Source organism: Nelumbo lutea, chromosome 1, assembly GCF_056320005.1.
Source record: "Nelumbo lutea isolate HS-2025 chromosome 1, American lotus-T2T, whole genome shotgun sequence".
Classification (NCBI taxonomy): Eukaryota; Viridiplantae; Streptophyta; class Magnoliopsida; order Proteales; family Nelumbonaceae; genus Nelumbo; species Nelumbo lutea.
In genome coordinates, this window is record NC_142684.1 from 58,407,037 (window position 1) to 58,434,904 (window position 27,868).

The window sequence follows — 27,868 nt, forward strand, 5'->3', positions numbered from 1 at the left end:
TAAATTAAATAGTAAATGTTGGGTAAATAGAGATGGATGCTTTAGATGTTGGGTAAAGCAAATAAACAACATATAAATAAAAAGCCATTGGGCATTAGACATTGGATAAAATAACAAAATGGCAAAGGCATGATACACATATCTAAGGTCAAATGACATGTACTAAATTTCTGCACGCACTACACTAAGAAGAGCCCAAAGATTCCATTGTGCAAACGCTTGAGGCTCTTCTTATATGTTATTTTATCGCTAATAAGTATATATGATATGATTTTGTGTATTTTGTGTATTTGTAGTGTTTAAGCTTGCAACTTATTTAGATGGGTTGAAACATTTCAATCTTACATGCATTATCAAGTATATCACTTTTTATGTTGTCTCTTTTCATGTACATCCATGTGTATTAATAGCATATCAGTGGATACATTACAATCAAGTACGAATTTAGTATATGACTAAAAGAAGGCTTCTAATCCTTTCTAGAAACCTTTTACACTAAATTCTACAAATGTATTTTAGAAACTCAAAATCAACAAATCTATAAATAAGAAGAAGAAAAAAAAAAAAAACATGAAGAACTTTAAGTCTTGAATCTAAATGCACTTTTTACGTATCAAACGAAAAACAATAAGATTTTTGCAATTTTTTTATCTAATCTTGATTTTTCTATTATTTTATATATTTGAATGTTCAAAAAAAAATGTTTAGATCTACATTGATCTATATTTGGGTAGTTTGATAATTAAATTTGTTAATTTTGCTCTTAACCTCTTATAAATAGGTATATAGATTTTTCTCAAGAAATTGCAATAACAATAAAATTACAAGAAAAAAACCTATATGGTTTACATTATGTGAAAATAAAAAATAATTATAATGTGAATCTATAGATAATCTATCATATCCATGGATCTATTAAAATTTTATGTCAATTTTAAAAAAGAAAAGTTATTACTTTCATAGTCATATACTTAAATGCAATTTGTGTCCAAGAAAGTTGGATTAATTGATCATACTTACATTATGTAAAGTGGATTCTATAATATTTTGATCCAAATCCCTGGGTGTCCAACCCATCCGTTCAAACCAATGATCCATCCCCCAAAAAAGAAAGTTGATCTCCAATTCAGTTTTTAAAACATTGCTCATAACTCATAAGAGAGAGTTAAGAACGAAAGAGGATCTCCATAGGACACCTACAATAATTTGCCTATAAAGCCCCTCATCCAATGGATTATGAAAATTTTATGAAACGAGCCTTAATCAAAATCTCTCCTTCAATCCATGGGTAAAGTTAAAGAAAACACATAACCAAACTGTCATTTGCAAGATGGACTTCTACATTAGACTTCCTCTGCTGCTAGTAAACAAGCTACAACAAAAAGGACTACACTCTACTACTAACTAAGCATTAGTCGCTTTCATCTCATAGCATTTCTATGAAAGGTAAGCGCAGCTAATGATACATCAAATCTATTTGAAACCGCCAAAAATTTTGTGATGCACAAGGAACAAGAAAATTATCCCAATCTTTTTTTCCCCTTTCTCGGTTAAGGGAGGATGGAGGAATTGGATGGGCACACATGAAACATAAATCCTGTTTCACCTTTCCCTTCTATTCTGTGTCAAAAAGTAGATATTCCATTCCTCAATTCACTTCTGATTATTTCTATCTCAACGCCACCATAAACGCCCATATTGTTTCTGTTCTTGCATTCGCCTGCACCATAATTAAAAAATAAGAATAATAATAATAAAAAAAGTAATCTAGAATGTAAAACATAGATGCTCTTAGATATAATTTAACTGAAACCTCCTATAGAAAATTAGTAATCAACTTTTTTATCAATAATTAGTAATCAAACTTTTCTTATCAATAACTAGGAATCAACTTCTTGCTACGTAAATACCTATATTTTCAATTGATAGGACAGAACCTAAAATTGGATGGACCAAATATTCTTAAATATGCAAGTGCAACTGATAAAGCCCTAGAGGAAAATTCCCAAAAAGGTCAAAATAACCATCTAAAGAAAGATAGCAGTAATAACACAAAATGCCATTAATCTTAATCATTTTTAGCACAAAATGGCTGCTCTCAGCAAGGCAAGATTGCAGTAATGCATGTATATCCACATATATTTCCTTTGCATCCTTATTTTTTATGAATTTATTTTTCACCAACTGTATTTTGAAGGTAGACAAGGATGGAGGCGAGGAATCTTCTAACCTCAATGCTCACACATACCTCCACTCCTTTGTCTAATTAAACCCCCTTAAGTTAATCTCTCTCTCTCTCTCTCTCTCTCTCTCTCTCTCTCTCTCTCTCTCTCAATAATCAATGTTTATAACCCACTTACCCTCTACACTCTCTAATAAAGTAGGTATAAATTGTATGGGCTGGTCAAGGGCCAACCTTGGACATGATGAACCTCAAGCCCAAACCTAGACCAAATGTCAAAGCCCAAGTTTGCCAACTTAAATCCCACCTAAGTTAAACCCAACAAAGATTGGAATGGCTTTGGATGGGTTTGACCAAACATGAGATGATGAGAGGGTTGTCCAAGTAAAGCTTTATACGAGGATCATTTCTTCCGTTGGCCTTTGTTTATTTTAATATAAATATCAGTTACTTATCATCATTTATTTCACTTCTTATATCCATAACTACTTAAACATTATAAAACAATCATTGACTGACCATACAAATGGGTAGTTGGATACCACTATTTATCATCATTTCTTTCTTTGGATTTTGTTTATTTTAATATAAACATCAGTTATTTGTCATCATTTATTTCACTTCTTATACCCAACTGTATGGGTAGTTGGGGTACTGGTTTTTTAGAACAGATAAAAGTATAAACTTCATTAATTAATCAGAAAAAAAAAAAAAAAACTTCACTAATTAATCAGAAAAAAAACTACCCATACAGTTTTGCAAATATCAAAATACAAACAACTGTTTTTGTTATTTCTTTGTTCAATTCAATCTTTTAAATGTTGCTATTGGGCCGCAATATGTTGAACAGGTTTTCCCAGCACGGACCAGAGGACACTCATAGGCATGCATGAGTGGTATACTACTAGTGACTAGAAATGATTTTATAACCATTTCAGGGATACAATAGTTACGCTTGAGTTGTGTACTCGTACTTGCAAGCAACCAAGAGTTCAGGTGAATCACCAGAAGGAACCATGAGAAACTTGGCAATTAATTGCTCATAGACAAAGTAGGCTACAGCTGCAGGTGACAATATTATCTCTTCTACATAGTCAATCTTCTAAATAAATATTCAGTTCTTCTCAATGATGAAAAGATAATTACCTTTGATGCTCTTTAGAACGCTCAATGAATTCAGTTGCAATATCACGACCCTGATAAGAAGCTAGGACCAGTCTTATGTCAGCAGGTCTATGGTGTGCTACATCTGCAGATAAACAAATCAAGGTCAGTGAATCTTTACATAACAGACTGAAAACTGGCAAAACATCTAATCCCTCTTGGACATCTCCTCCCTCTGGGTTCATAAAGCTGAATTTTGATGGCAGTAGCTTAAGGAACCCAGGGCTCTCTAGTATAGGGGGTGTTTAGGAATGAGGAAGGACTTATTATAGCCATGTTCTCAGGCCCTATTGGAGAAGGAAGCTCTCTTAAGGCTGAGATCCTTGCGGCTCTAGAAGGTGCCCAAAGAGCAAGGGAGTATTGAAGGTGACTCGAAGGTGGTGGTAAGATGGCTAAAGGAAGACAACTATGGTATCTGGAACTACAGCAATGAAAGGAAAAAAGTTGAAGTGGCTGACTAGGGACATTGAGGTTAAATACAGCTGGGTAAAGAGAACTGCTAACTCACTCGCTGATGGGTTAGCCAAGAAAGGGGTGTATAGGGGTTCCTTCTTTTGGGCTCATTTATAATTTTGTATCCTTTGTTTTGTGCTGGTGGGGGAGTTAAGAAAGCTTACCCCCCCCCCCTCTCTTGTAATTAAAGTTTCGTAATCTTAATAAAATTTTCCATATCAAAAAAAAAAAAAAAAGACAACTGGCAAAACCCAAGGCTTACATTCAAGAAATGGAATAAGATCCAGAAGTGCTGTATCATCTGCTTCAAGCTTCCAAGGCTTAATGGGAACACAATTTTCTGGCTGAAGGCTTGATTCTAGCGCATGTCCACTCACATAGAGAATCCTAGAAGGATCTCTGTTTAGCTTTGAGAGGTCCTGCAAGAATGATTTACAATTAAAAAACTAAATCTCTCCAATTTCATGGGCATTCGTGCAAGGTAAATATCAAGCTTTATATATGATAGCACTATCAGATGAAATTAAAATGATCCCATGCACCCATGCAATCTAAAGGGATTAAATATCCCTCATGAAGAACCCACCATTCGTTGTGTAGATAATGTAAAGGACCATGCATGAACTCTACTGTAAATAACTAGAATTTCTTCTTTTCCAGCATTTGGACCCTAAAATTAAGCCATCAACAATACTGAAAAGTTCAGCCCCAGAATGACACCTAGCACTTTAACTTTATGCAAAGAATATAGGACTTTGAGATTAGATATTGGTGGTTACCAAATTTGGGATCTAATAGGTTAAAAAGAAAATATCCCTATATTATGGGACTATTTGAGAGGGGTTTCATGCTGTGACTTGATGCTTGGGAGGTGGGGCCCATCCAGAAATTCTATAACCAATGTTCGGTAGAAAAGTCAAGAAAGCCAAATTTAGTCATCATACAGCAACTTAGGTGGCATTCCAAACAAACCTCTTTCAGTAGCTTCTTTGAAGCAGCAGAACCAAAGCAGCTATGCATAAAGTTATGCCCTCCCAAAAAAGACCTTTATATATTAAAAATACCAGCTTTGAAGTAAAGATAAGTCTTGAAGAAATTGGGGTAATAAATCATTCATCCAAAAAATTGTGTGATAAATTGTGAAAGAAATTCTGGAGGATGATGTGGTGATTTTAGAGGGCAATTTTTTGTATGAGTAAAGGACAAGGTACCCGAATCAGATGGTTTCACCATGGCATTTTTCTCATGATTGTTGGGAGATAAGGATTTTATAATTGAAAGAATTTTATTGGAATATAGAGAAAACAGATACAAATATCCCATGGAGAGGCACAAGCTGCAACCTCTCCAAACAATCATATCCAAAAACAGACTACAAAGTTGCCCAATACAATTGGGCCCTGTTTGCCCCTTGCTTGGCTAAACTATCAGCCAAGAAAATTGATGTAGGACAAGGGAATGGATGTGACTTTCATTTCCCTAATTAAAAGAAATCAAGTGTTGAATCACCTAATGATTTTAGGTCAACAAGTATAGTAACAATTGATATAGAACTGATTGTCTTTATACCAAATTGATGTAGGACAGATAACTCTGACACCAAATTTTATGTAGGACTGAAAAGCCCTAATGATGGGTTAAAAATGATTTATGGATGATTTTAAAACTAAAGGAAGAGATAGGTAAGGTTAGGGGAGATCTCAGGGCTTGACTGCAAGAATTGTCTCCCAACAAGTTGAAAAACTTTTAAATAAAGAAAATATGTCAATATTGGAATTTTTCAATGAAATTTTGTAGGCACAGTTTTAATGAATTGTTGTAGACAGTAACCAAGTTTGGTAGGGTATGGAGTACATCTTGCATAAAAGAACAAAAATTCTATTTTTTGTGAAGAAAATTGAAAAAATATGGAACCTAGGGTTCTAGGTGGAATTTTGAGATAAGATTTGGTAGGATAAAAAGGTTAGAAAGATCTATGTAGGCATCCAAATATAGAAGCAATTGGAGATGCTTTGGCACAAATGGTGAAAGCTGCCAAAACAGAAAGATTTCAGATTTTAATGTAATCTTTTAAGAAAATATACCTGGGCCAAATTCAATCCTTTAGAGATGTTGAATAAACTTCTTTGATGAAGAATATGTAATCTTTTGGTGGATGCAAAGGTCACTTATAGAATTAGAGAGAAGATGGAGAGAGAAAGAAGAGAGAGAAAACCCAGAATCACTTACAAGGCACCTAGAATCACTCTAGGGTTTATGGGAATCACTTGTTATAAGAGCAATAGGCAATATCATTCCAATATCAGTTATCACATGTTTTACTAGAACCAAGAAAAACAAAAATTACAACTGTCACTATCATAATAAACACAACTCTTAAACAACTTAACCAATGACTTAAATTTTAAACACAACTTAACTACAATTGGACAAGCCAAATTGGCAGGATAAACACCCACAGACAACATATAAAATGACCAGAAACACATCTAAAAATACACAAATACATAAAAATCCAGAAATTTCCAATTATGACTCTTTAGGCCTCACATTATTCTCCCCTGATTCAAAAAAGGATAAATTACAAAGACCTCCCTGTACTGAGGGATCAGTGACAAATACCCCCTATACTTTCATTTGCTACAAAGGCCCCATAAACTTTTATGTTGCAACAATGACCTCCCTCTGTTAGTATTCCATCAGTTAATTCAGAAAAGACTCTCATTTGGTCGTTTAACGCTTTTTAAATCCCAAAACTGCCCTTTTATTATTTTCTTGGACAATTTTACCCTTTCACTTACACCTTTGTAACCCAACAATTCCTAAAAATATTGGTTCTCATATGGTTAATATAGCTAGTGTGGCATACATGTACATAGGTTCTTCTCCAGCAGCAATGATAAAAACACCTTCTCCAGCAATGGCATAAAAGATGCAAATGATTTTTTTGGTATTTCCAGAGATTCTTCTGTATCTAGTGATGGCATATCAGACAGCTCTTCACCAGTTAGATAGTGGCAACAACTTTTGACAAAGAGCAATGTAGAGTTCTTGCCAAATGGTTCTAGGGTTTAGGGGAAAAGCAGAAAATGGACAAGAAATAGACAAAAGGGAGAATGGTTGCCCATTTTTGCCATTTTGAAAACTTCATTCACGCCCCTTGAATTATGAAGAGGGTGTTTTGGTAATTTAGCGACTTTCATCAGCTGACTTAACAGTCGGATGGCCTTTGTCACAAATGAAAGTACAAAGGGGTATTTTGTCACTAACCCCATAATATAGAGGGTATCTTTGTAAATTGAAATATACCCAAAAAAAATTGTCCTCAATTTTTAAAGAACATAAGGATGAAAACTTAATCAATTCCACTGATAAAACCAACCACAAGCAAGAAAATCTATGTGATGACTTCAATAAGCTTAGACTCAGAGTATGTACATGACCGAAAAAGGATCTTTAAGGTAATATTTGAATGATTTTCTGCATATTATGTATACGGTGAGTGATTCTTATAAACCCTAGGGTAATTGTAAGTTCAAATAAGTTTTTATCAACTACCAATCAAAAAGATTGTAGGTCCCCATTAAGTGATTCAAGGTTTTCAATCTATGATATGAACAATGACGTAGAGTAATCCCCATAATGACTTCAATAAACTCTAATACCAACCAAGTTTTTGAGACCATGAAAGTAAGAAGGTGTAATTCCTACCAAGTCTCTTAATGGTATCTTCCTTCCTAAAGAGGGCCTCGATCAAAGAATCTAGATTGTCCATATGTTTTGTTACTTCAATAGTGCCTCCATTAAGGCCCTTGATGATTCCCTATCCTCACCCAACTCTGTCACAAAGTGAAAGCCCTTTGGGACAGCTCCATACACCAATAATCAAAGCAATTTACTACTGGGAGATGTTCCAACAAAGAAAACTTTCTGCCTCTCCTCTCATGTGTGCATCATTTACCTAAAGAGTGGTGACAATGACAATCACCTATTCCTCTCTTGCCCTTTCACAATAAAGTATTGAATCACTTTTTCCCTCTTTTTGGCTCTAATTAGACACAACTATTGGATATGTTGGACCTTTTCCATTCCTAGCTGACTCATATCATCACAAAAAGAGGAAAATTATGACTCAATGTACTAAACACAGTTTTTCGGAGCATTGGTGTAAAAGGAATGCTAAAATCCTTTCTTTTTTTTCATCAGTAAAACTTTGATTATATTAATTGAATGAGAAAAGATGGTACAAGTTTGATTTGATGATCATGATATCATCCCCACAAGCAGCACTTTGTTATAAAGATGCCCAAAACAATTGCTTCCTTGCTACCCCTTGTTTAGGAAAGGAATCAACTAACCCATTTGCACTCCTAACCCATTTGAATTCAGCACCCAACTCCCATTTCCTTGGCTTTCTGTACACCAAAGGTTGTTGCCATTAACCCAGCACTAACTGAATCTCCTCCTCCTATAGGACCCCAAGTACATTGCAAGAATACTTCTGCTCCCATCCCTTATGGCACTTCCAACACCAAAAGTATATCATCCATTGTGAAATCAGAAAACAAATCCAAGGTCCTAACCCAATATGCAACTCTTAGAGTAATAGTTTCAATTAAGGCCACCTGTAGAGATAGTTGTTAGTGTGTGGTCCCACTTTATATCTTTATGTTATTTCATGTTATTATATGGAGTTATGGTAGTTAGGCCAGATATATTTGTTTTATATCAGAAAACAAACAGTTTCTTTTATCCAAGTTGGTATCAAAGCCTAGGACAGGTTAGGGTTCTCATGTGAGCCTGATCTAGTCAGCTGCATGAGAACTTTCTAGGACTTGAAGCTCTGCATCATCGCCTGATTCTTGGAGGTTGCTGGAGTCTTTAGTTGCTGCCCAAGGGTTCGCATGACCTTTGGAGAATGCCCGGTGACCAGGAAGGATCAGAGAAAATAGGTAAGTCCAAGATTAGGGTTTAAACTGGAGATTGAAGGTGGCGATCAGTTTTCTTTTGAGAAAAAAACTTCTTTTATTGAGACCGACCTTGAATAAGAGCAGTTTAAACCGCTCTGTAAGCAGCGGTTGACAGTTATCTGTTTTCCCTGTTCTTTTCTCTAGGGTTTTCAAATCCTATGATCAGTTCTTTGCTCCCAGGCTTATTATTTTGACTGTGGATGATTTCTGGGTGACTACAGTTAACAGTGAATGATTTTTGGGTGATGAATCTTGGCTGTGAGTGATTTCTTGGTGGTGATCCTTGAATGTGAATGATTTCTGGATGATAATTCTTCACTCTGAGTGATTTCTGGGTGGCTGATTTCAATCATTTAAGTTTTTCTGCATAGAAAAAGGCAGTTCAGGGGTTTCCTTCTTGAAACAGTGACCTGTTAATATTTTATATAAAATGGAGAAGGCTGGAACTGAGTTGAATATTCGAGGGGAAAGTTTTTTAGGGGCTGGAAACATGACTAAGAGCTCTTTTCAAATTACTACTATTAGGTTTGATAGAACCAATTACTTGGAATGGGCCCAATCAGCTATGATGGCCATTGGAGGTAGAGGCAAATTAGGCTATGTGACTGGGGATATAAAGAAGCCAGCAAAGGAAGACACATCAAATGCCAAATGGGTTCAAGAGAACTATTTGGTGATGACTTGGCTGTACAATTCAATACAGCCTCACGTTAGCCGAAATTATTTATGGACAAAAACAGCCAAGGAGATCTGGGACAAAGATGCCTTACCTCCTCTCTTACTATATATCTGCCTTCTATTAAGACCTGCCTGTAATTCCAAACCCCTTGACTATTATTGTTCATCCACCCTGCTACCAATATTTAATCACCTCCACCTGCTTGAGGTTTGACTGCTTAGCGAGTTTTAATCCTTGAAATCGAGCTAAGACTTCTTCTCTAAGAGGGTCACCAAACCCTATTGAGCCCAAGAAAATAGCCTCAATTGTCTCATAACCATCCCTAAAGACTCCCCCAAACCAGAGAGACCTGGGTTACCAAATGAGCTTCCATGAAAATTCAACTATATCCTGTTGTTTATTGGAGGAACCCAATTATGTTGGACCCAAATCTTCAGGGTGGAAGAGGAAGCCATCCCTCCCAACTTCTCACCATGTCATCCACCCAAAAAAAGCTCGTGAAAATCTTCAATGTATTGACCCAATGAATTACCTTCGAAGTAATATTTTCAAGAATAGCATCCAGTTCTACATTGCTCCTTAAACAGCCTGTTGTTCCTTTCCTCCCAAACCGTCCATTGATTGCTGCTCTAGTGGCTTTTTATGTTGCCTTTCCTCTTCTTTTTGATTGTGGCATTACCCCTGAACTGAATAGACTAGCATCATTCTGAGTTGAATTCCATATGCAACCAAAGGGAGAGAAAAAGCGCTCCCAAACTCTAGCCACAAAAGAACAGGTTTTGAAATGAATATGTAAGAGAATAAAGTGAATAATTTGTTTTCATATTGCAGTAGCTTTAGAAATGGTACTATAATCTCAGCTACATGGCAGCAAAAATCTTCTGTTAGTTTGCAATTAAGAAGGGCGAAAGAAAATAGAACTTCCATGCCCTGAGAGGGCAACAAGATAAAGGACATTTGCATTTAACTAATAAACAATTCAAGAGCAGCCTAGCTCAGCAAAATTTGGCAGTAATACCACTACAGGAAAAGATGAAAGTGGAAATAAGACAAATACTAAAATTCTTCCGAAATGCCAAGCAAAGTTATAACACCCGAAAAATGTTTCAAAGATCAAAATCATGGCACATGACAGAGAAATCAGGAATAAAAATACTATCAATTAATACTTACCCTGTAATGTTTTCCATCTTGATATCTGGTTGCAGATCTTGATAGTCTATAGCGTATACATCCCTTCTTATCCAACCTTTCAAGAATAGGATCAACATACTGCAGATATGCCAAGAAAATAAACCTAATTCAATAGAAATTACAATAAAAAACAACTGACTCAATTCTAAAGAGAGCAACAACTTAATTACCATACTCAGCTGGTCAGAGTAGACAACAATTTCATAGAACTGGGCTAGGTGCTCCAAGAAGGCATCAACTCCTGGTCTTTTAAATGTTCTCCAGCCCCGGTCACGCTTTACATGATAAGAGAAGTCTTAATGGTTATATTCCATACAAAGTATGCATCCATCTTCCATCATAAAACTAACAAAATATGAGGATTTTCTGATTTTATGTCGACGTAGATATAGAAACAAGGAAAGAATCCATGGAGAATTAAATTAGTCTACCATTTCCTACACCAATTTCAGAATTTTTGGCTGATAGGATACCAGTATTACATTAAATTTTTTATTTATTTTCTAAAGTAGGTGTCTAAGATAATTATTCTGTTTTTTAGAACATTATTATTGCTATTTCGAAATTATTATTTATGGTAACTTGCGGACTTCTTGTTTGCAGTAATTTTTGTAATTACGATTTTTAGAAATTTCTGGTGTCTTAAAACTAAGTTAGTTTTGAAGGGATTAAGAAAGTGTTATTAAGTTATGATCAGAATTAGAGTCCTTGTTTAGGTGTGCAGATTACTTAAGGATTGTCTTAGTTCTAAAGCAATCAGAAGTTGATTTGGGCCATAGTCTAAATTGGAGTCTATAAAGGGATGTTCAAGTTTATTTGAGTATATTTATAGAATCATTGTAATTGGAGTTGAGGAAGAGTTGATTTGACAAAATAAAGTTTGGTTTAGTGAATTCTAGTTGTTTCCAGGATTTTTTTTCTCTTTTTTCTCCTCTCTCTCACCTATTTCTTACAAGTGATCTGTCTCTTTGCTTTTTTATGAAAAAAAAAAAAGTAAAGTATATTGTATTAAAAAATGGAATCAAAAGTATACACGCATGTTCCTTCATACATGTACACAACCATTAAGGACCCCCCAAAAAGTCTATTTTCAGAAAAGGGAAGGAAAAATCATCTCCGCTAAAATGGCTAAGGCTAGACAGCTAGCTTCTTATCAAGTTATCATGTCAAATGTCAAGCTGTAAGGAACACTGATGTGGTCCCCACAGTGTTTGTATGGCAGCAATATTTCTGTTAGATATGACAGTGTTAGTTGGCAGTAATTTCAGCTTTATTATTAGTTATTTCTTATTCTATTTGCCATGTAAGCAATAAGGGCAATTCAGCCCTTTTACAGTTAGCCAATAGTTATAAATACTAAGAGAGGGTCAGCAGAAATTATGACCTACTCTCTCTTTTCTGAAACTCTCTTCGTGTACTTCTTTTCTTCCTCTCTTCTCTTCTTCTTCTCTTCAATTTTTCATCCTTTTTTCCTTTTAATTCAAGACTGATTGTAGTCTAGATCGACTACTTGGTATCAGAGCCGACCTAGGAGCTCTTATGCTAGTCTGATTAGGCCGACTGCATGATAACCACCTAGGTTTGGAAGTTTTTCAACAAGTAAGGAGGATCGGCTGATTCTTGGATGTTACTGGTAGTGTGCGACTGCTACTAAAGAGATTGTAGAAGTCTGGGAGAGTTCCAGTAATCAAGAAGAATCAGAAGAAGCTTTGGATCCTCAAGATTAGGGTTTTGCATCAACCAGAAGGTGGCGGCCAAAGTTTTTCATAAAGTAAGCTTTTTCTTGTGATTCTGTTCAGAAAAGATAATCTTGGTTTAGTCTGAGAGGTGCGGCTTCAGAATTTGTGTTTTCTTTAGGGTTTTGAGAGAAAACCCTAAAATTCAAAACTGTTATTTGTTTCATATCAGAATTTGAACTGGTTTCATTCAGAATTCTGTTTTCTGTGTTCTTTGGAAGAACTAGGCTGACTGTTATAAGTTGTTTGGGTGTTGTTTCTCCTATTACAGTAATTAAAAAAGTTTTTTTATTAATTCTTGATCAAGAATGGAGTTCAAGAGTCAAGGGAAGGTGATTTTTGGAACTAGCAACTCTGGTAACATGTCTAAAAATACCTTTCAGATTACAACAGTTAAGTTTGATGGATCAAACTACCTAGAATGGGCTCAATTGGCCATGATGGCCATTGGGGGTAGGGGAAAACTGAGCTACTTGTTGGGAGATGTGAAAGAACCAACTAAGGAGGACCAAACCTATACCAATGGGTTCAGGAGAACTATTTGGTTATGACATGGCTATGCAACTCTATGCAGCCACATATCAACCGGAACTATTTGTGGGCAAAAATAGCTAAGGAAATCTGAGATGTCATGAAAGAAACCTACTCCCAACCCCTTAATGTTGCTAGGGCTTATGAACTGAAATGTGAGATTAACAACCTTAAAGAAGGAGAGAAACCAGTCTCGGTTTACTTCTCTACACTGAAATCTTTGTGGCATGAAATTGATCACCTAGATACACTTGAGTGGGAAAGCCAGAAGGATGCATAGACTCATAGAAAGCAGGTTGAGACTAATAGGGTTTTTGAGTTCCTAGCTGGTCTAAATCCTGAGTATGATATTATGAGACAGCAACTACTGACAAGAGACAGTGTGACCCTATCACAAGCCTACTCCTTAGTGCACAGTGAAAAGACTAGGAGAAAGGTTATGATGCAGCATCAGCCCTTCCCACCAGCCTTCGTAGTCAAACCTAAGTCAGGGGGTGGTACGGAGAGGGATATAAAAAGGAAGACAAGTGGGATCTAGTATGTGAACATTGCAAGAAACCCAAGCATACTAAAGACACCTATTGGAAGCTGCACCCTCATTTAGTCCCAACAAAACTCATGAACAAAAGGGGTAATGCTAATATGGCTATTAATACTGATTATGCCTCCTCATCGGGCACAAAAGGCATACCCATAGACACCCTAACTGCTTTCCAGGCTGCCCTGACTCAGTTAGAAAAGGAAGTTGGCAATTCAGCTCAATCATCTCAGCCACCATCAGCTCCCACATCAGCTTTTGCTCATTCAGGTACTCAGGCCTCAGCTTATCATGCTTCAGCTCCAGGTAACACTGGACATTGTTGGGTAATAAACTCAGGTGCATCTGACCATATGACTGGCTTGCCATCATTGTTCACTATCTATCACTTATCTTCTGGCAGAGATAAGGTGTCCATTGCTGATGGTTCCCTTGTTCCCATTTCTGGCAAGGGAGACATCAAGTTGTCTAATGCCATATCCTTATCTTCAATTCTGCATGTTCCTAAGCTTAATACTAATTTGCTTTCAGTCAGTAGCATTACAAAACATCAGAATTGTTCAGTAACCTTTTTCCCTTACCGATGTGTTTTTCAGGACTTGGAAACACTGAAGGTGATTGTGACTAGCCGTGAGACGAATGGGATCTATCTGCTTGGAGAGAGTTCACATTGGGAAGATAGTGAAGATAGGAAGTCTTTTGTTTCTCAGTTTGTTAGTCAGGTTATGCTTAGGCATAATTAGTTGGGTCATTTATCTTTTCAATCTTTGAAGAGTTTGTTTCCTGATTTATTTGGGCCTGTTCAGATGTCCAATTTGAGATGTGAGAGTTGTGAGCTTGCAAAGCATTGTAGAACATATTATTCATTGAGTAATAAAAGAAGTAATAATCCTTTTGATATTGTGCATACCGATGTTTGGGATCCTTATCACATCACTGCTATGAGGGGGTACAGATATTTCTTGTTGTTTGTTGATGACTATACCCGGTTTTCTTGGGTTTACCTTATGCATTCTCGAGATGAGGTTCCTACTTTGACCCGGATCCTTCATCAGATGATTTTAACCTAATTTGGGGTCAAAATCAAAATCTTCAGATCTGATAATGCGAAAAAATACTTTGCCAACTAATTAGCCTCCTATTTGCTTGACCATGGGATTATCCACCAAAGTACTTGTCCTCATACACCACAGCAGAATGGGGTTGCTGAGAGAAAGAATAGGCACATATTGGAAGTGGCCAGAAGCATCATGTTTAACTCCAATGTACCTATTCGTTTCTGAGGAGATGTTATTTTTATAGCAGTGTATCTCATTAACCGTGTTCCTTCACGGGTTCTTGACATGAAGCCTCCATTTATCCTCCTATACCCTGATAAAGACCTATTTATTGTTCCCCTTAAAACCTTTGGTTGTACTTGCTTTGTTCAGATTCTTGGACCTCAGCGTTCCAAATTTGATCCTAAGGCCTCCAAATGTATTTTTCTCGGTTATGCACAAACTCAAAAGGGATATTGTTGCTATGAACCCACTTCTAGGAAAAGTTTGTCTCTATGGATGTTACTTTCTTCGAGGATGTACCATATTATCCTAAGGTTTCTCCTCAAGGGGAGAGTAGTGAGTGTGGGGTTAACTCATCAGAAGTTCATTTACCTTTTCCATTGAGTGATGAGGGATGTAATGGGGAGGGGTGTCAGAGGTGTCGGGATTTGAGAGTCTATCACAGGCGGTGGAGGCAGGTTGATTTCGGTCATCAACAATCCAGGCCAGCCCCAGTTCCTTCTACAGATCTAGATCCAGGTACTACAGTTCCTTTATCGGATCCAGGTTCCACTGAGATACCTTCCACTGTTGAGCCCTTACCTCCTTTGGATGACCTTGACCTCCCCATTGCAGTCCGTAAAGGCAAACGGCATTGCACCACATCCACAGCCCACGGCATTTGCCAATTCTTGTCCTATGATCACTTGTCCCCCTCTTACAGGTCCTTCCTCACATCTATTGATGATATTCCTATCCCCAGAATAGTGCAGGAGGCCTTGTCAGTTCCTGAGTGGAAAGATGCAATGAAGGTTGAAATGGATACTCTTTTGAGGAATAATACTTGGGAGCTAGTTGACCAGCCTAAAGGGAAGAAACTGATTGGATGTAGATGGGTATTTACTGTGAAACATAATGTTGATGGTTCAATTGAAAGGTGTAAGGCTCAGTTAGTTGCAAAGGGATTTACTCAGGCTTATGGTATACACTACTTGGAGACTTTTGCTCTAGTAGCAAAGATGACCACTATTAGAGTTTTATTGTCCCTTGATGGATGTCAAAAATGCCTTCCTCAATGGAGAATTGCAAGAAGAAGTCTACACACAGTTGCCTCTTGGATTTTATGATGCAGACACAAGAAAGAAGGTTTGCCAGTTGAATAAAGCTTGTATGGACTAAAGCTATGTACAGGCCTAGTCAGACCATACATTGTTCATTAAGAGAGTGGATTCTTCGTTGACCTTGCTTGCTGTATTCGTGGATGATATTGTAGTGACAGGGAATGATAATGGTGAGATTGAGTCTCTCAAACAACTCCTTCATCAAGAATTTGAGGTGAAAGATCGGGGAAAGCTACGATACTTCTTGGGTATTGAGGTAGCTAGATCTAAACATGGGATTTTTGTTTTCCAAAAAAAGTATGTTCTAGAATTGTTGGAAGAAACTGGAAAGTTAGGTGTTAAGCCTGCAGATACACCTATTGAACAGAATCACAAGATCAATGCAGAGGGTGGAGAGCCACTGAAGATAAAGCATTGTTCCAGCGGTTAGTTGGAAAACTCCTCTATCTTTGTCTCACACGACCGAACATCAGTTATGCAGTCAGCGTTGTCAGTCAGTATAAGCACTCTCCTACGACTACTCACTTACCTGCAGTTTAGAGGATATTAGCATATTTGAAGAGGTGCCTAGGTAGAGGTATACTATTCAAGAATAATAATCACATGAAGATAGAGGTTTATACAAATGTTGATTGGGCTGGAAGTATTGATGATAGAAGGTCTACCTCTGGATATTGTGCTTTTGTAGGAGGTAACCTAGTCTCCTGGAGGAGTAAGAAACAAAGTGTTGTTTCTCGCTCTAGTGCAGAAGCTGAATACAGGTCCATGGCTAACGGTGTGGTTGAAATCACTATTTGAGGAGTTGGGTATTGCTTTTGAGAAGCCCTTAATGTTGTATTGTGATAATCAGGCTACTATTAATATAGCTCATAATCCGGCACAGCATGACAAAACTAAGCATATTGAAGTAGACTGACATTTTGTTATGGGCCTGGGAATAGGATCTCATCACAGGTTGGTCCACGGGGAAAAACTCATGTTTTCCCTTATTCCTCCCCTTCCTAGCTGAACCTATCTTGGCGTCCTAGAGGGTGATTTGTCCAATAGATCACCGAACTCTCCTTTTACTTTTTTCTTGACTGGAAATTTGATATCTTTATTCAATAATTTCAGCTCCTTAAATAGGAGATTACAAGAGGTAAGGGTCCTCCTTGTAGGAAGACTCCTTGATAACTAAACTGCTTACAGATAAGATAGATAAGACTCCTAGATAAGAGTAACTAAACTGCTTATAAATAAGATAGATAAGACTCCCTACTCAAGAAGGATAAAAACTCCCTAAGATAAATCAGACTCTATACTAATCCTTATTGGAACAGATAAGATAAGAGTAAGAAAGCAGATAAGATAAAGATAAGGTAAGATGAACTGTGGCTAGCTAGATAAATCTGATGAGGGTCCCACGTTACTGCTGTTGCCGGCGGCAATACTTCTTCCCCACGAATGCGTCCATAACATTACTCCCCTCCTGGACTACGAGCTTGTCCTCATGCTCGAAATCTGGATATGTGTCTCGCAGTTCAGTCAAGGGAATCCAGGATAGGTGGAATGATTTAGCCCTCCTAGATTGGGTTCCAATGAAGGGGGTTCATCCTCATCGTCCTCTTGTTCCACCACGAGGCAGAAAAGTCTCTTGCACTTGTGCCCTGCTGAGTAGAGTTCATCACAATTAAAACACTGTCCCCTCGCCCTGCGTTCTGCCATCTCAGCCCTGGACAGGTGCTTAATAGGGGGTGCAACAGCGTTGCTCTCCTCACTGGATGCTGATCTGGAATTGTGGCTCGTCTGTGGTTTCCGTTCTTAGCTGGCTGCTGAAGATGAAGCCATTCCGAGTGGTTCTGGGGATGCCCATGCGGTTGCATCTCCACATCCACCCTCAAGGGTTCTGCTAACCCTGCGGTGAACATGTCTACCTACTGGTCCGGTCGTATCGAAGCTGCTCTGGCAAGGAGGGTCTGGAATTGGCACTGGTATTCAGCCACCGTTCCCGTCTATTTGAGGTTGATCAATTCACCCAACGGGTTGCTCGTCAATGGGGGCCCAAACCTAAGGAGGCAGTAGGTTTTGAATTGGGTCCAACTGAGCCCGGGTTCCTCCTGCTCCAATTTATAAAACCAGAGCTGCGCCTCCTTCGTCATGTGGAATGCGGCCAAGCTTACCTTGTCGTTGTCCCCTATCCGTTGGTTGCAGAAGAACTACTCGCATCTGTACAGCCATCCCAAAGGATCTCCGGTGCCGCTGTATGAAGGGAACTCCAGCCTACTGTACTTGGGAACGACCACAGCTACCGAGGGGACGACCTGCTATTCGCCGGACGACTCCGTCAAGTCTGGTCGGCAGCTATTTTTGGTTACAGCCCCTTCTGGATTTCTCTCCTTGTTAGAGAAATACGATTCCAACAAGCGTCACAGCTCCCAAACATCGTCTTTGACCTCACGAACCTCCACGCTGGTGTCCATGAGCCTATGCTCCAGTTCATGGACCCTGAATGATAGCTACTCCAGATCTCCCATGACGGTAGGCTCTGATACCAAATTGTTATCGGCCCGGGAATAGGATCTCGTCACAGGTCGGTCCACGGGGAAAAGCTCCTGTTTTCCCTTGTTCCTCCCCTTCCTAGCTGAACCTATCTTGGCATCCTAGAGGGTGATTTGTCCAAGAGATCACCAAACTCTCCTTTTACTCTCTTTCTTGACTGGAAATTTGATGTCTTTATTCAATAATTTCAGCTCCTTAAATAGGAGATTACAAGAGGTAAGAGTCCTCCTTGTAGGAAGATTCCTTGATAACTAAACTGCTTATAGATAAGATAGATAAGACTCCAAAGACCTAGATAAGACTAACTAAACTGCTTACAAAGACAACATAAGGAGAAATGTTGGGTCTTGTATCCTCATCTGAAGCCAGCTGCTTTGAGAAAGGACAAAAGACAACATAAGGGTCACACAGCAAGTGGGAATCTTGCCACCAACAACAGTAGTGACAACTCACAAAGTACTCCGACAGTGTCCTCTTCCTCCACAGGGCAGGCTCCCGACTCCTCTGGACCAGTGTCCTCTTCCTCCACAAGGCAGGTTGTCGACTCCTCTGGACCAAGTACTTTGGGCTTCACGGCTAGTGAGGTAGAGATTCTCAGTCGGGCATTAGCCCGTCTAAAGAACAACTCTTTAGCTTCCACCTCTCTTGCCAGATCAAGTACAGTCTCTGCCTTTAGTGCAACTAGTTCCGTTGGTTCCACCTCATGGGTGATTGATTCCGGAGCAACTGACCATATGACACATGTCCTCCTTATTCTCTTCATATCATTTGTTGTCTGGCAAGGATAAGATGAGAGTGGTTGATGGGTCTCTCTCCACCATCTCTAGAAAGGGGGTGGTTGACCTAAGCAATGACCTCTCTCTTAAATCAGTCCTATATGTTCCTAGTCTTACCTCAAATATTTTGTCTATTTCAAAGCTTACAAAAAATTTGAACTACAGTAAAACTTTTTGTTCCTACTCATTGTGTCTTCCATGACAGATTGACAAGGAGAATGATTGGGAGTGGTCATGAGTATGGGGGCCTCTACTATTTTGATGCAGACATCAGCTCAGCCCTACAAGCTTCTACTACTACTAGTCCGGAAAGTGTGGAGTCAATAGCTAGGCTGCACCTGTGGCATGCTAGGCTAGGTCATGTGTCTTTCTCTTCTTTAGCAATGTTGTTTCTCGAATTGTTCAAGGGAATTCCAAGTCAGAGTTTAATTTGTGATGTGTGTCAAATGTCAAAACAATGTAGAACAATGTATCCAACTTCTAGTAATGAAATTCGAGCTCCTTTTGATTTGGTTCATTCTGATGTTTGGGGACCTTCACCCATAGTTTCCACTGATGGCTTCCGTTACTTTATCAGTTTTATTGACCATTATTCTCGATGCACATGGATTTATCTGTTAAAAGGACAAGATGAAGTACCACGGAAACTATGGCTTTTTGCAAGATGATTGAAACACAATTTGATAAGAAGATTAAGCAATTCCAGTCAGACAATGCACCTGAATACTTTGAAAGATCCCTGAACTCATTCATGGAAGATGCAGACATGTTACACCAATCATCCTGTGCTAATACCCCTCAGAAAAATGGGGTTGCTGAGCGCAAGAACAGGCACCTATTGAAGACAGCCCGAGCCCTACTATTCCAGCACAAAGTGCCCAAGCAATATTGGTCTCAAGCTATACTCACTGCATCATACCTGATAAATCGGATGGCATCTAAGGTATTGGGTATGAAGACTCCTTTCTCTGTTTTGTGTCCCACTCTTCCAAAATTTCCTCTTTCCCCATGGATTTTTGGCTGTACATGCTTCATACATGTGAAGGATCCAAAGAAAACCAAGCTGGATCCCAAGGCTACAAAGAAAATATTTTTGGAGTACTCTCCTACACAAAAGGGGTACAAGTGTTATGATCTGTCTCCAAGAAAAAGTATGTCACCAGAGATGTAGTCTTTTTTGAGTCTCAACCCTATTTCCAGTCTTCTCATAATCCTCTTCAGGGGGAGACTAGTGGGTTGGAAGAGGATTCTCATTCTCCCTTCTTTTTAGTTCCCCTTTCATCACCTTCCACTACTCCTAGCTGTGACATTCCGGGTCAACCTAGTGAGGCTCCCACTGTGCCAGTTACTTCTCCTAATACAACATATGCTCTTGAAGGTTTCAGTAGGCAAGAAAAAGAGATACTTACATACAGCAGAAAGAAGAAGGGCCCTCAACCTCATCATTGCAACCAGTTGAACTCAGATAAATCTGTCTCTGCAATCCAAGGTAATTCTGACTCACACACTTCGGATTTGGATCTTCCTATTGCTCTCCGTAAGCTTGTTCGTTCTTGTACCACCCGGCATCCCATAGCTGATTTTGTTTCTTACTCGCACTTATCTCCTGCCTATCACTCCTCTGTATTTGCTCTTTCCTCTGTATGTGTCCCTTCCAGGTACTCAGATGTGGCATCTGATCCAAGGTGGAAAGAAGCCATGAATGAAGAGATGAAAGCCCTAATGAAAGCAAGAACGTGGGAATTAGTGGACCTGCCAGAGGGGAAAGGCACTGTTGGGTGCAAGTGGGTATTCACAGTAAAGCACAGGGAAGATGGGTCAATCGAGAGATACAAGGTCAGACTTGTGGCAAAGGGATTTACACAAAATGAAGGAATTGACTACAAAGAAACCTTTGCCCCAGTAGCAAAGCCCAACACAATCCGGGTTCTACTGTCACTAGCAGCAAATTTCTCTTGGGAACTCCATCAGCTGGATGTGAAGAATGTCTTAGAATGCCTTCCTAAATGGTGATCTTCATGAAGAGGTAATCATGGAACCTCCACCAGGCTATGATGTTGGAAAGAAGGTGTATAAACTAAAGAAAGCATTATATGGTTTGAAGCAGTCTCCCCGGGCATGGTTCGAGAGACTTTGTATGGCCATGAAGAAAGTGGGGTACACTCAAGAGTAGTGCAGATCATACATTGTTTACAAGGAGACAGGATGACAAACTTACGGCACTCATTGTTTATGTGGATGATATGGTGATTACCGGAAATGACTTGGAAGATATGAAGAGGTTGAAGGAGTTCTTAGCTTCAGAATTTGAGATCAAAGACCTGGAAAATCTGAGATATTTTCTTGGGATTGAAGTTGCTAGATCAAGAGAAGGAATCTACATATGTCAGCGGAAATATGTGCTAGATCTCCTAGAGGAAACAGGCATGATGGGGTGCAGGCCAACAGACACTCCAAAAATTGGTAGGAAAATTGATATACTTATCCCTTACTCGGCCAGACATTGCCTATGCAGTGCATGTTGTCAGTCAATTCATGCACTCACCAAAGATCCCTCATATGAGAGCAATGGAAAGAATTCTCAGGTACTTGAAGACTTGCCCAGGGAAAGGAATTCTATTCAGGAAAAACAACAGACTTGCCCAGGGAAAGGAACTCTGTGTGCCTGATAAGAGTTCTTATTAGCCCATACTCAAGTTATCCTGTAACTGGGCCTGTGTTAATGGGCCTAAGCCTGTTTAATGTTTTAAGTTAACTAGGTGTCCCATCACTAACCAGGGGCATTCCAGTAATTACTTGTATCATTGTACTACATTCAAATATAAATAATAGCATGGTCAACTGGGCAGTTCAGTTCGACATTCACAGCATACCATTGGTGGTCTTCTCCTCTCCTCTACTTCGAGTACAACTCTCAAGCTCACACAAGGTATGGATGGGCCTGTAGTTTTGTTCATGCTTCAAGCCCGATGGACTTTCGAACGAGGGGGCATTTTTTTTTATCAATAACGAAAGCTTTCACTTAATTATATAAAGACGATTAAAATACAAGGGTGGGGGGAGGTAAACCCTCTTACCACCCACCCACCCCCCAACAATAAAATTACATAGTAGCCCAAAACAATTGGCTTCTTCCCACCCCCTGTTTGGCCAAAGCATCTGCAAATGAGTTAGCACATCTTTTGACCCACCAGACACGCACATCCATTCCTTGGGCCAGCCACTTAAAATGCCTTTTTTTCATTAATGAAGGCCCATAACTCATCATTTGACTTCTCTATCCAGCCAATTACCACCTGTGAATCTCCTTCTATAATCAACTTATTTATATTTAATTCCTTAGCCCTTTTGACCCCCTCCAGTAGGGCCAAAATTTCTGCTCTTAAAGAATCTCCAACTCCAATTGATCCCGAGAAAAGAGCCATAACTGAACCTACCTCTATTTTGAACACACCACCAACCCCTGATGGCCCTGGGTTTCCTTCACTGCTCCCATCAAAGTTGAATTTGATAAAGCCTTCCGTTGGAGGGAGCCACATCGGATGGACATTGATTCTGCTAGGAGTTGAGACTGCTATTTCCTGCCAATTATTCATGATGGTCTCTATTGAATCATCCCCAAAAAGATTCATTGTTTTTACCCATTGTGCCACCCTCATGGATATTACTTCTATAATTGTGTCTCTGCTTCTTTCCTTTTCCGCAAATATCCTTTGATTCCTTTCCTCCCAAATTGTGCAACAAGTTGTTGCCTTAGTGCATCTCCACAAGATTTTTCCCCTCTTTTTGATCCGGCTACCAACTGCATAGGTGAAGAGGTTGCAAATGCTAGATGAAGGAGTCCACCTGCACCCAAATAAAGAGAGAAACCACTCCCAAATAGAAGAAATAAAAAGGCAGGATATAAGTAAATGAAAGCAAGACTCACCATCAGCTTTACAAAGGGAACACCAGTGCGGGAACAAGCACCAAAAAGGCTTCTTTTTTTGAAGAAGATTGCAGGTATTAATTCTTTCCAAAGCTATTTCCCAACATAGAGCACCGACCCTAGGTGGGACTAGACTTCCCCGCACCTCTTTAGAAGGGAAAGGAAAGGCGGGAGAAACAGAAGAAGGGGCCAGGGCATTGAAAAAGGAGGCACAACCGCACAACAGAAGGAACCAAAAGAAAAAAGGGTCCAAATTCGAGAATCCCCCATTGACGGATCTAAGAAAACCTTTTGAAGTACCTGAATTAGGGACCCCACCAAATCCAACTCAGAGTCTCTGAGACCTTGTCTGAGCCCCAAATCCCAATTAATTTGATGTCCTGGGCCAACGAAAGAAACTAAAGATGAGGCAGTAAAGTTTTTTTACCTAGAAAGGGTAAAGAGGGAAGAAAATTGATCCTTAAGGGATGCCTCCCCCACCCACACATGCTCCCAGAACCTTTCCATATTTCCATAACACAAATTATACCTGACAAAGGGTAGAAAACAAGGAAGAATGGCATGGATGGATTTCCAAGGTGCAGTTGTTGAGGCTCTAGCCGAAATTCCAGCATCCCAACCATCTGTCGTCAGCCCGTGAATGCTCTTGATCACTTTTGTCCATGGCTAGTCTTGATCCACTAGAAATCTCCATAACCACTTACCCAGCAAGGCTATATTCCTCTTCTGAATGTTCCCAATTCCTAGAGCCCCTTCCTTCTTACTTCTAATCACCAATTCCCACCTCACCCTATGATCCCTCCTCTCCTCTCCTGGTTCCCATAAAAAATCCCTCATTACCCTCTCTATCCTTTTACAAATCCCCACAGGCATCCTAAAGACCAAAAGGAAATAAACTGGCAGATTTGCTAATGTTGATTTGGTCAAAGTTATTCTTCCACCCATCAATAAGTAATTCCGTTTCCAGGATGCAAGCCTTTTTGAGGACAAGATAGGGGTAATTTTGTCATTTTGTAATTTTCTATGGGGTCCAATGATAGGGTTTACTTTGTCTAGTTATAATTTTTTATGTTTAAAATTTCAGAGTCATTACATAAGTAGGACAAGAGTTATTGAGTCTTCTTTGAACTGAAATAGCATATGACAGCTTAGTTTGAGTCCTATTAGGATTATTGAATCTTAACAGTTTTGACTACTAGGACTATTATGAGTCTAACAGTTTGATTCCTAGGATTATTATGAGTTTAGAGTCTATAAATATGTATGGACATTTTACACAAAGGCACCTTGTGAATGATTCCAGGTATTTTCTCTCTTCTTTCTCTCCCTATTTTCCCTCTTATTCCTTCAAGAAGCCATTTGTAGAGAACACTGATGTGGGCCCCACTGCAGTGGTCCCCACTGTGTTCGTAGGACAGCAGTATAGTTATTTGTTTCAGTTATAGTAGTGTTAGTTTGAGTCAGTTTGTTAATTCAGTTGTTATTTATTTCAGTTTTTATTTACTTTATTTATTATGTAAGTACCAAGGGCAGATGTGTCATTTCCATTATGTACTAAACATAACCTATAAATATTAAGAGAGTGGCGGCGGCAGATTAGTAAGAATATGTCCCTCCTTTCAACAACTTGTGTTCTCTTGTTTCTCTTTTATTCTCTCTCCTTTCTCTCACTTTCTCTTCTGTTTTGCAAACCTAAAACCTTTTAGGATTCAAGACTGATTACAGTCTTGATCTTCTACTTGGTATCAGAGCCTATCTAGGGCTTCTCATGTGTGTCTAGTCCAGCCGACCACATGAGAACTAGCTAGGGCTGGAAGCTTTGAAGAAGTTTTCCGGTGGCTGAATCTTGGAGATTACCAGGAGAAGTTCGCAGCAGTTGAAGACTTGCCGCGGCTTGCAGAGAGTTGGTAATCAGGAAGAGGCAGCAAAGGTTAGGGTTCAGGTAACCCTAGAAGACAGTAAACCGAAGTACATAAGTAAGCTTTTTTTACTGAGTTTCAGAGACTGCAATCAGTCGAGATAGGTTGGACCTATCTAAAAAGAGGGGCCGAACTGTGTTCAAGTCTGTTCTAGGGTTTGGCTTGCCGAACTGTGTTTAAGTTTGTTTCTAGGGTTTGACTGTTGGGTCGAACCCCCCTCTTCAAAGGTGATTAGTTTTTAGGGTTTCATATTGCCCTACGACAAGTCCCACTTGTGCAGACTGCTTGGAGAGTGCAGCTGAGCACTTACTTTAGACCTACAGCTGAAACCCTAGTTTTTGCTCTCGCAGCAATGGGCCCCACAGTAGTGATTTCAAAAAATAGCATCTCAGATTGATAGGCTGCCTGGTACTATGCATGCCGATTGATTTCAGATCAGATTTGAGTTGATTTCTTGCATATACTGTGATAGGTGATTGATTTCAGATCAGATTTGGGTTGGTTTCAAATCGGATCAGATCAGATTTGTGTTGGTTTCGGATCAGATTTCAGACTTACTTGTTTGACTCTGTTTTCTGGTATAATTGCTCTAACAGTTTGTAGCCACTGAATCTTGATCAAAGATGGAGTTTAAGGGTCAGGAAAAAAGTAGTTTTGGAAACCACAGTTATGGTAGTGTATCTGAAACCGGGTTTCAGATTACAACTATGAGATTTGATGGGTCAAATTATTTGGAGTGGGCGCAATCAGCCATGATGGCTATTGGAGGAAGGGGAAAACTGGGTTACCTCTTGGGAGATGTGAAAGAACCTTCCAAGGAGGACCCAACATACACCAAGTGGGTTCAAGAGAACTATTTAGTTATGGCATGGCTGTGTAATTCTATCCAGCCACATATCAGCCGAAATTACTTGTGGGCAAAGACAGCCAAAGAGATATGGGATGTTGTGAAAGAAACATATTCCCAACCCCTTAATGTTGCCAAAGCCTATGAACTGAAGTGTGAGGTGAACAGCCTTAAACAAGGAGAGAAGCCAGTTTCTCTCTACTTCTCTACCTTGAAATCCTTGTGACATGAGATTGACCATCTAGAGACCCTTGAGTGGGAGAGTCCCACAGATGCACAGACTCACAGAAAGCAAGTCGAAACGAATAGGGTATTTGAGTTTCTGGCTGGTTTGAATTCAAAATATGACATTGTGCGACAACAGATATTGACAAGAGATAGTGTAACTCTTTCTCAAGCATACTCCCTGGTGCATAGTGAAGAGACCAGGAGGAAAGTCATGATGCAGCCTCAGCCCTCTTTCTGAGCCTTGACAGCTATTAAACCCAAGCCAGGGGGTGACTCAGAAAGGGACCGAAAGAAGGAAGATAAACGGGATCTAGTATGTGAACATTGCAAGAAACCCAAGCACACAAAAGATACTTGTTGGAAGCTACATCCTCACTTGGTCCCAGCAAAACTAAGAAATAAGAAGGGTAATGCTCATATGGCAGTGAACACTGATTCAACATCCTCATCAGGCACATCCCTGGAGACTTTAGCTACTGTTCGGGCTGCCCTCGTACAGTTGGAAAAGGAAGTTGGGAGTTCAGCTCAGCCATCTCAGTCACCATCAACTCCTGCCACATCTACATTTGCACATTCAGGTACTCGAGCCTCAGCTTACCATGCTTCAGCTCCAGGTAATACTGATCACTGTTGGGTAATAGATTCAGGTGCATATGACCATATGACTAGCTTGCCATCTTTGTTCACTTCTTATCACTTGTCCTCTGGCCAAGATAGAGTATCCATTGTTGATGGCTCTCTTGTTCCCATTTCGGGAAAGGGGGACATCAAGCTATCGGATACTATCTCTTTATCTTCTGTCTTACATGTTCTTAAGCTTGATACTAACCTATTTTCAGTTAGTAGTATTACCAAACACATGAACTGTTCAGTAACATTTTTCCCTGACCGATGTGTTTTTCAGGATTTGGAGACGAGGAAGGTGATTGGGACTGGCCGTGAGACGAACGAGATCTATCTGCTTGGAGAGAGTTCTCGTCGGGAGGAGTCAGTGGATAAGAAGTCTTTTGTTTCCCAGTCTGTGAGTTTGGTTATGCTTTGGCATAACCGATTAGGTCATTTGTCTTTTAAGTCTTTTAAGAGTTTGTTTCCTGCTTTATTTGAGTCTGTTGAGTTATCAAAGTTGAGGTGTGAGAATTGTGAGTTTGCCAAACATTGTAGAACCTCTTATTCTTTAAGTAATAAAAGGAGTAATTCCTCTTTTGATATTGTGCATATTGATGTTTGGGGGCCATATCATATCTCTTCTATGGGTGGGTATAGATATTTTCTACTGTTTGTTGACGACCATACCCAATTTTCTTGGGTTTATCTTATGCGTTCTCGGGATGAGGTTCCTGCTCTGACCCAAAACTTCCATCAGATGGTTCTCACTCAGTTTGGGACCAAAATCAAAGTCCTTAGATCTGATAATGCAAAGGAATACTTTGCTCAGCCATTGACCTCCTACCTTCTTAGCCATGGAGTTGTTCACCAGAGCACTTGCCCTTATACACCACAGTAGAATGGCGTTGCCGAAAGGAAGAATAGGCATATCTTGGAGGTGGCTAGAAGCATTATGTTTACCTCCAATGTACCTATTCGCTTCTGGGGTGATGCTATCCTCACGGCAGTTTATCTCATTAATCGAGTTCCTTCCCGGGTCCTTGATATGAGAACCCCCTTTTGCCTTCTATACCCAGACGAGGAATTGTTCATTGTTCCCCTTAAAACCTTTGGTTGTACCTGCTTCGTTCAGCTTCTCGGGCCTCATCATTCCAAGTTTGAACCTAAGGCCTCCAAATGCATTTTCCTTGGTTATGCAC

General features: G+C 39.4%; 1 protein-coding gene across 1 annotated transcript in view; it reads right to left on the reverse strand.

Moving 5' to 3' along the window:
• Window positions 1-1,243: 1,243 nt before the first annotated feature.
• LOC148874721 (mitochondrial import inner membrane translocase subunit TIM50-like) overlaps window positions 1,244-27,868 on the reverse strand; it is a 31,913-nt gene continuing 5,288 nt past the window's right edge. The window contains exons 6-10 of the mRNA XM_088964065.1: window positions 10,813-10,917; window positions 10,622-10,720; window positions 4,062-4,218; window positions 3,329-3,431; window positions 1,244-1,720 (exon numbers count right to left, since the gene is read on the reverse strand). Of these exons, the coding sequence (XP_088820191.1) occupies window positions 1,675-1,720; window positions 3,329-3,431; window positions 4,062-4,218; window positions 10,622-10,720; window positions 10,813-10,917 (510 nt within the window). The 3' untranslated portion in view covers window positions 1,244-1,674. The remainder of the gene's footprint in view (window positions 1,721-3,328; window positions 3,432-4,061; window positions 4,219-10,621; window positions 10,721-10,812; window positions 10,918-27,868) is intronic.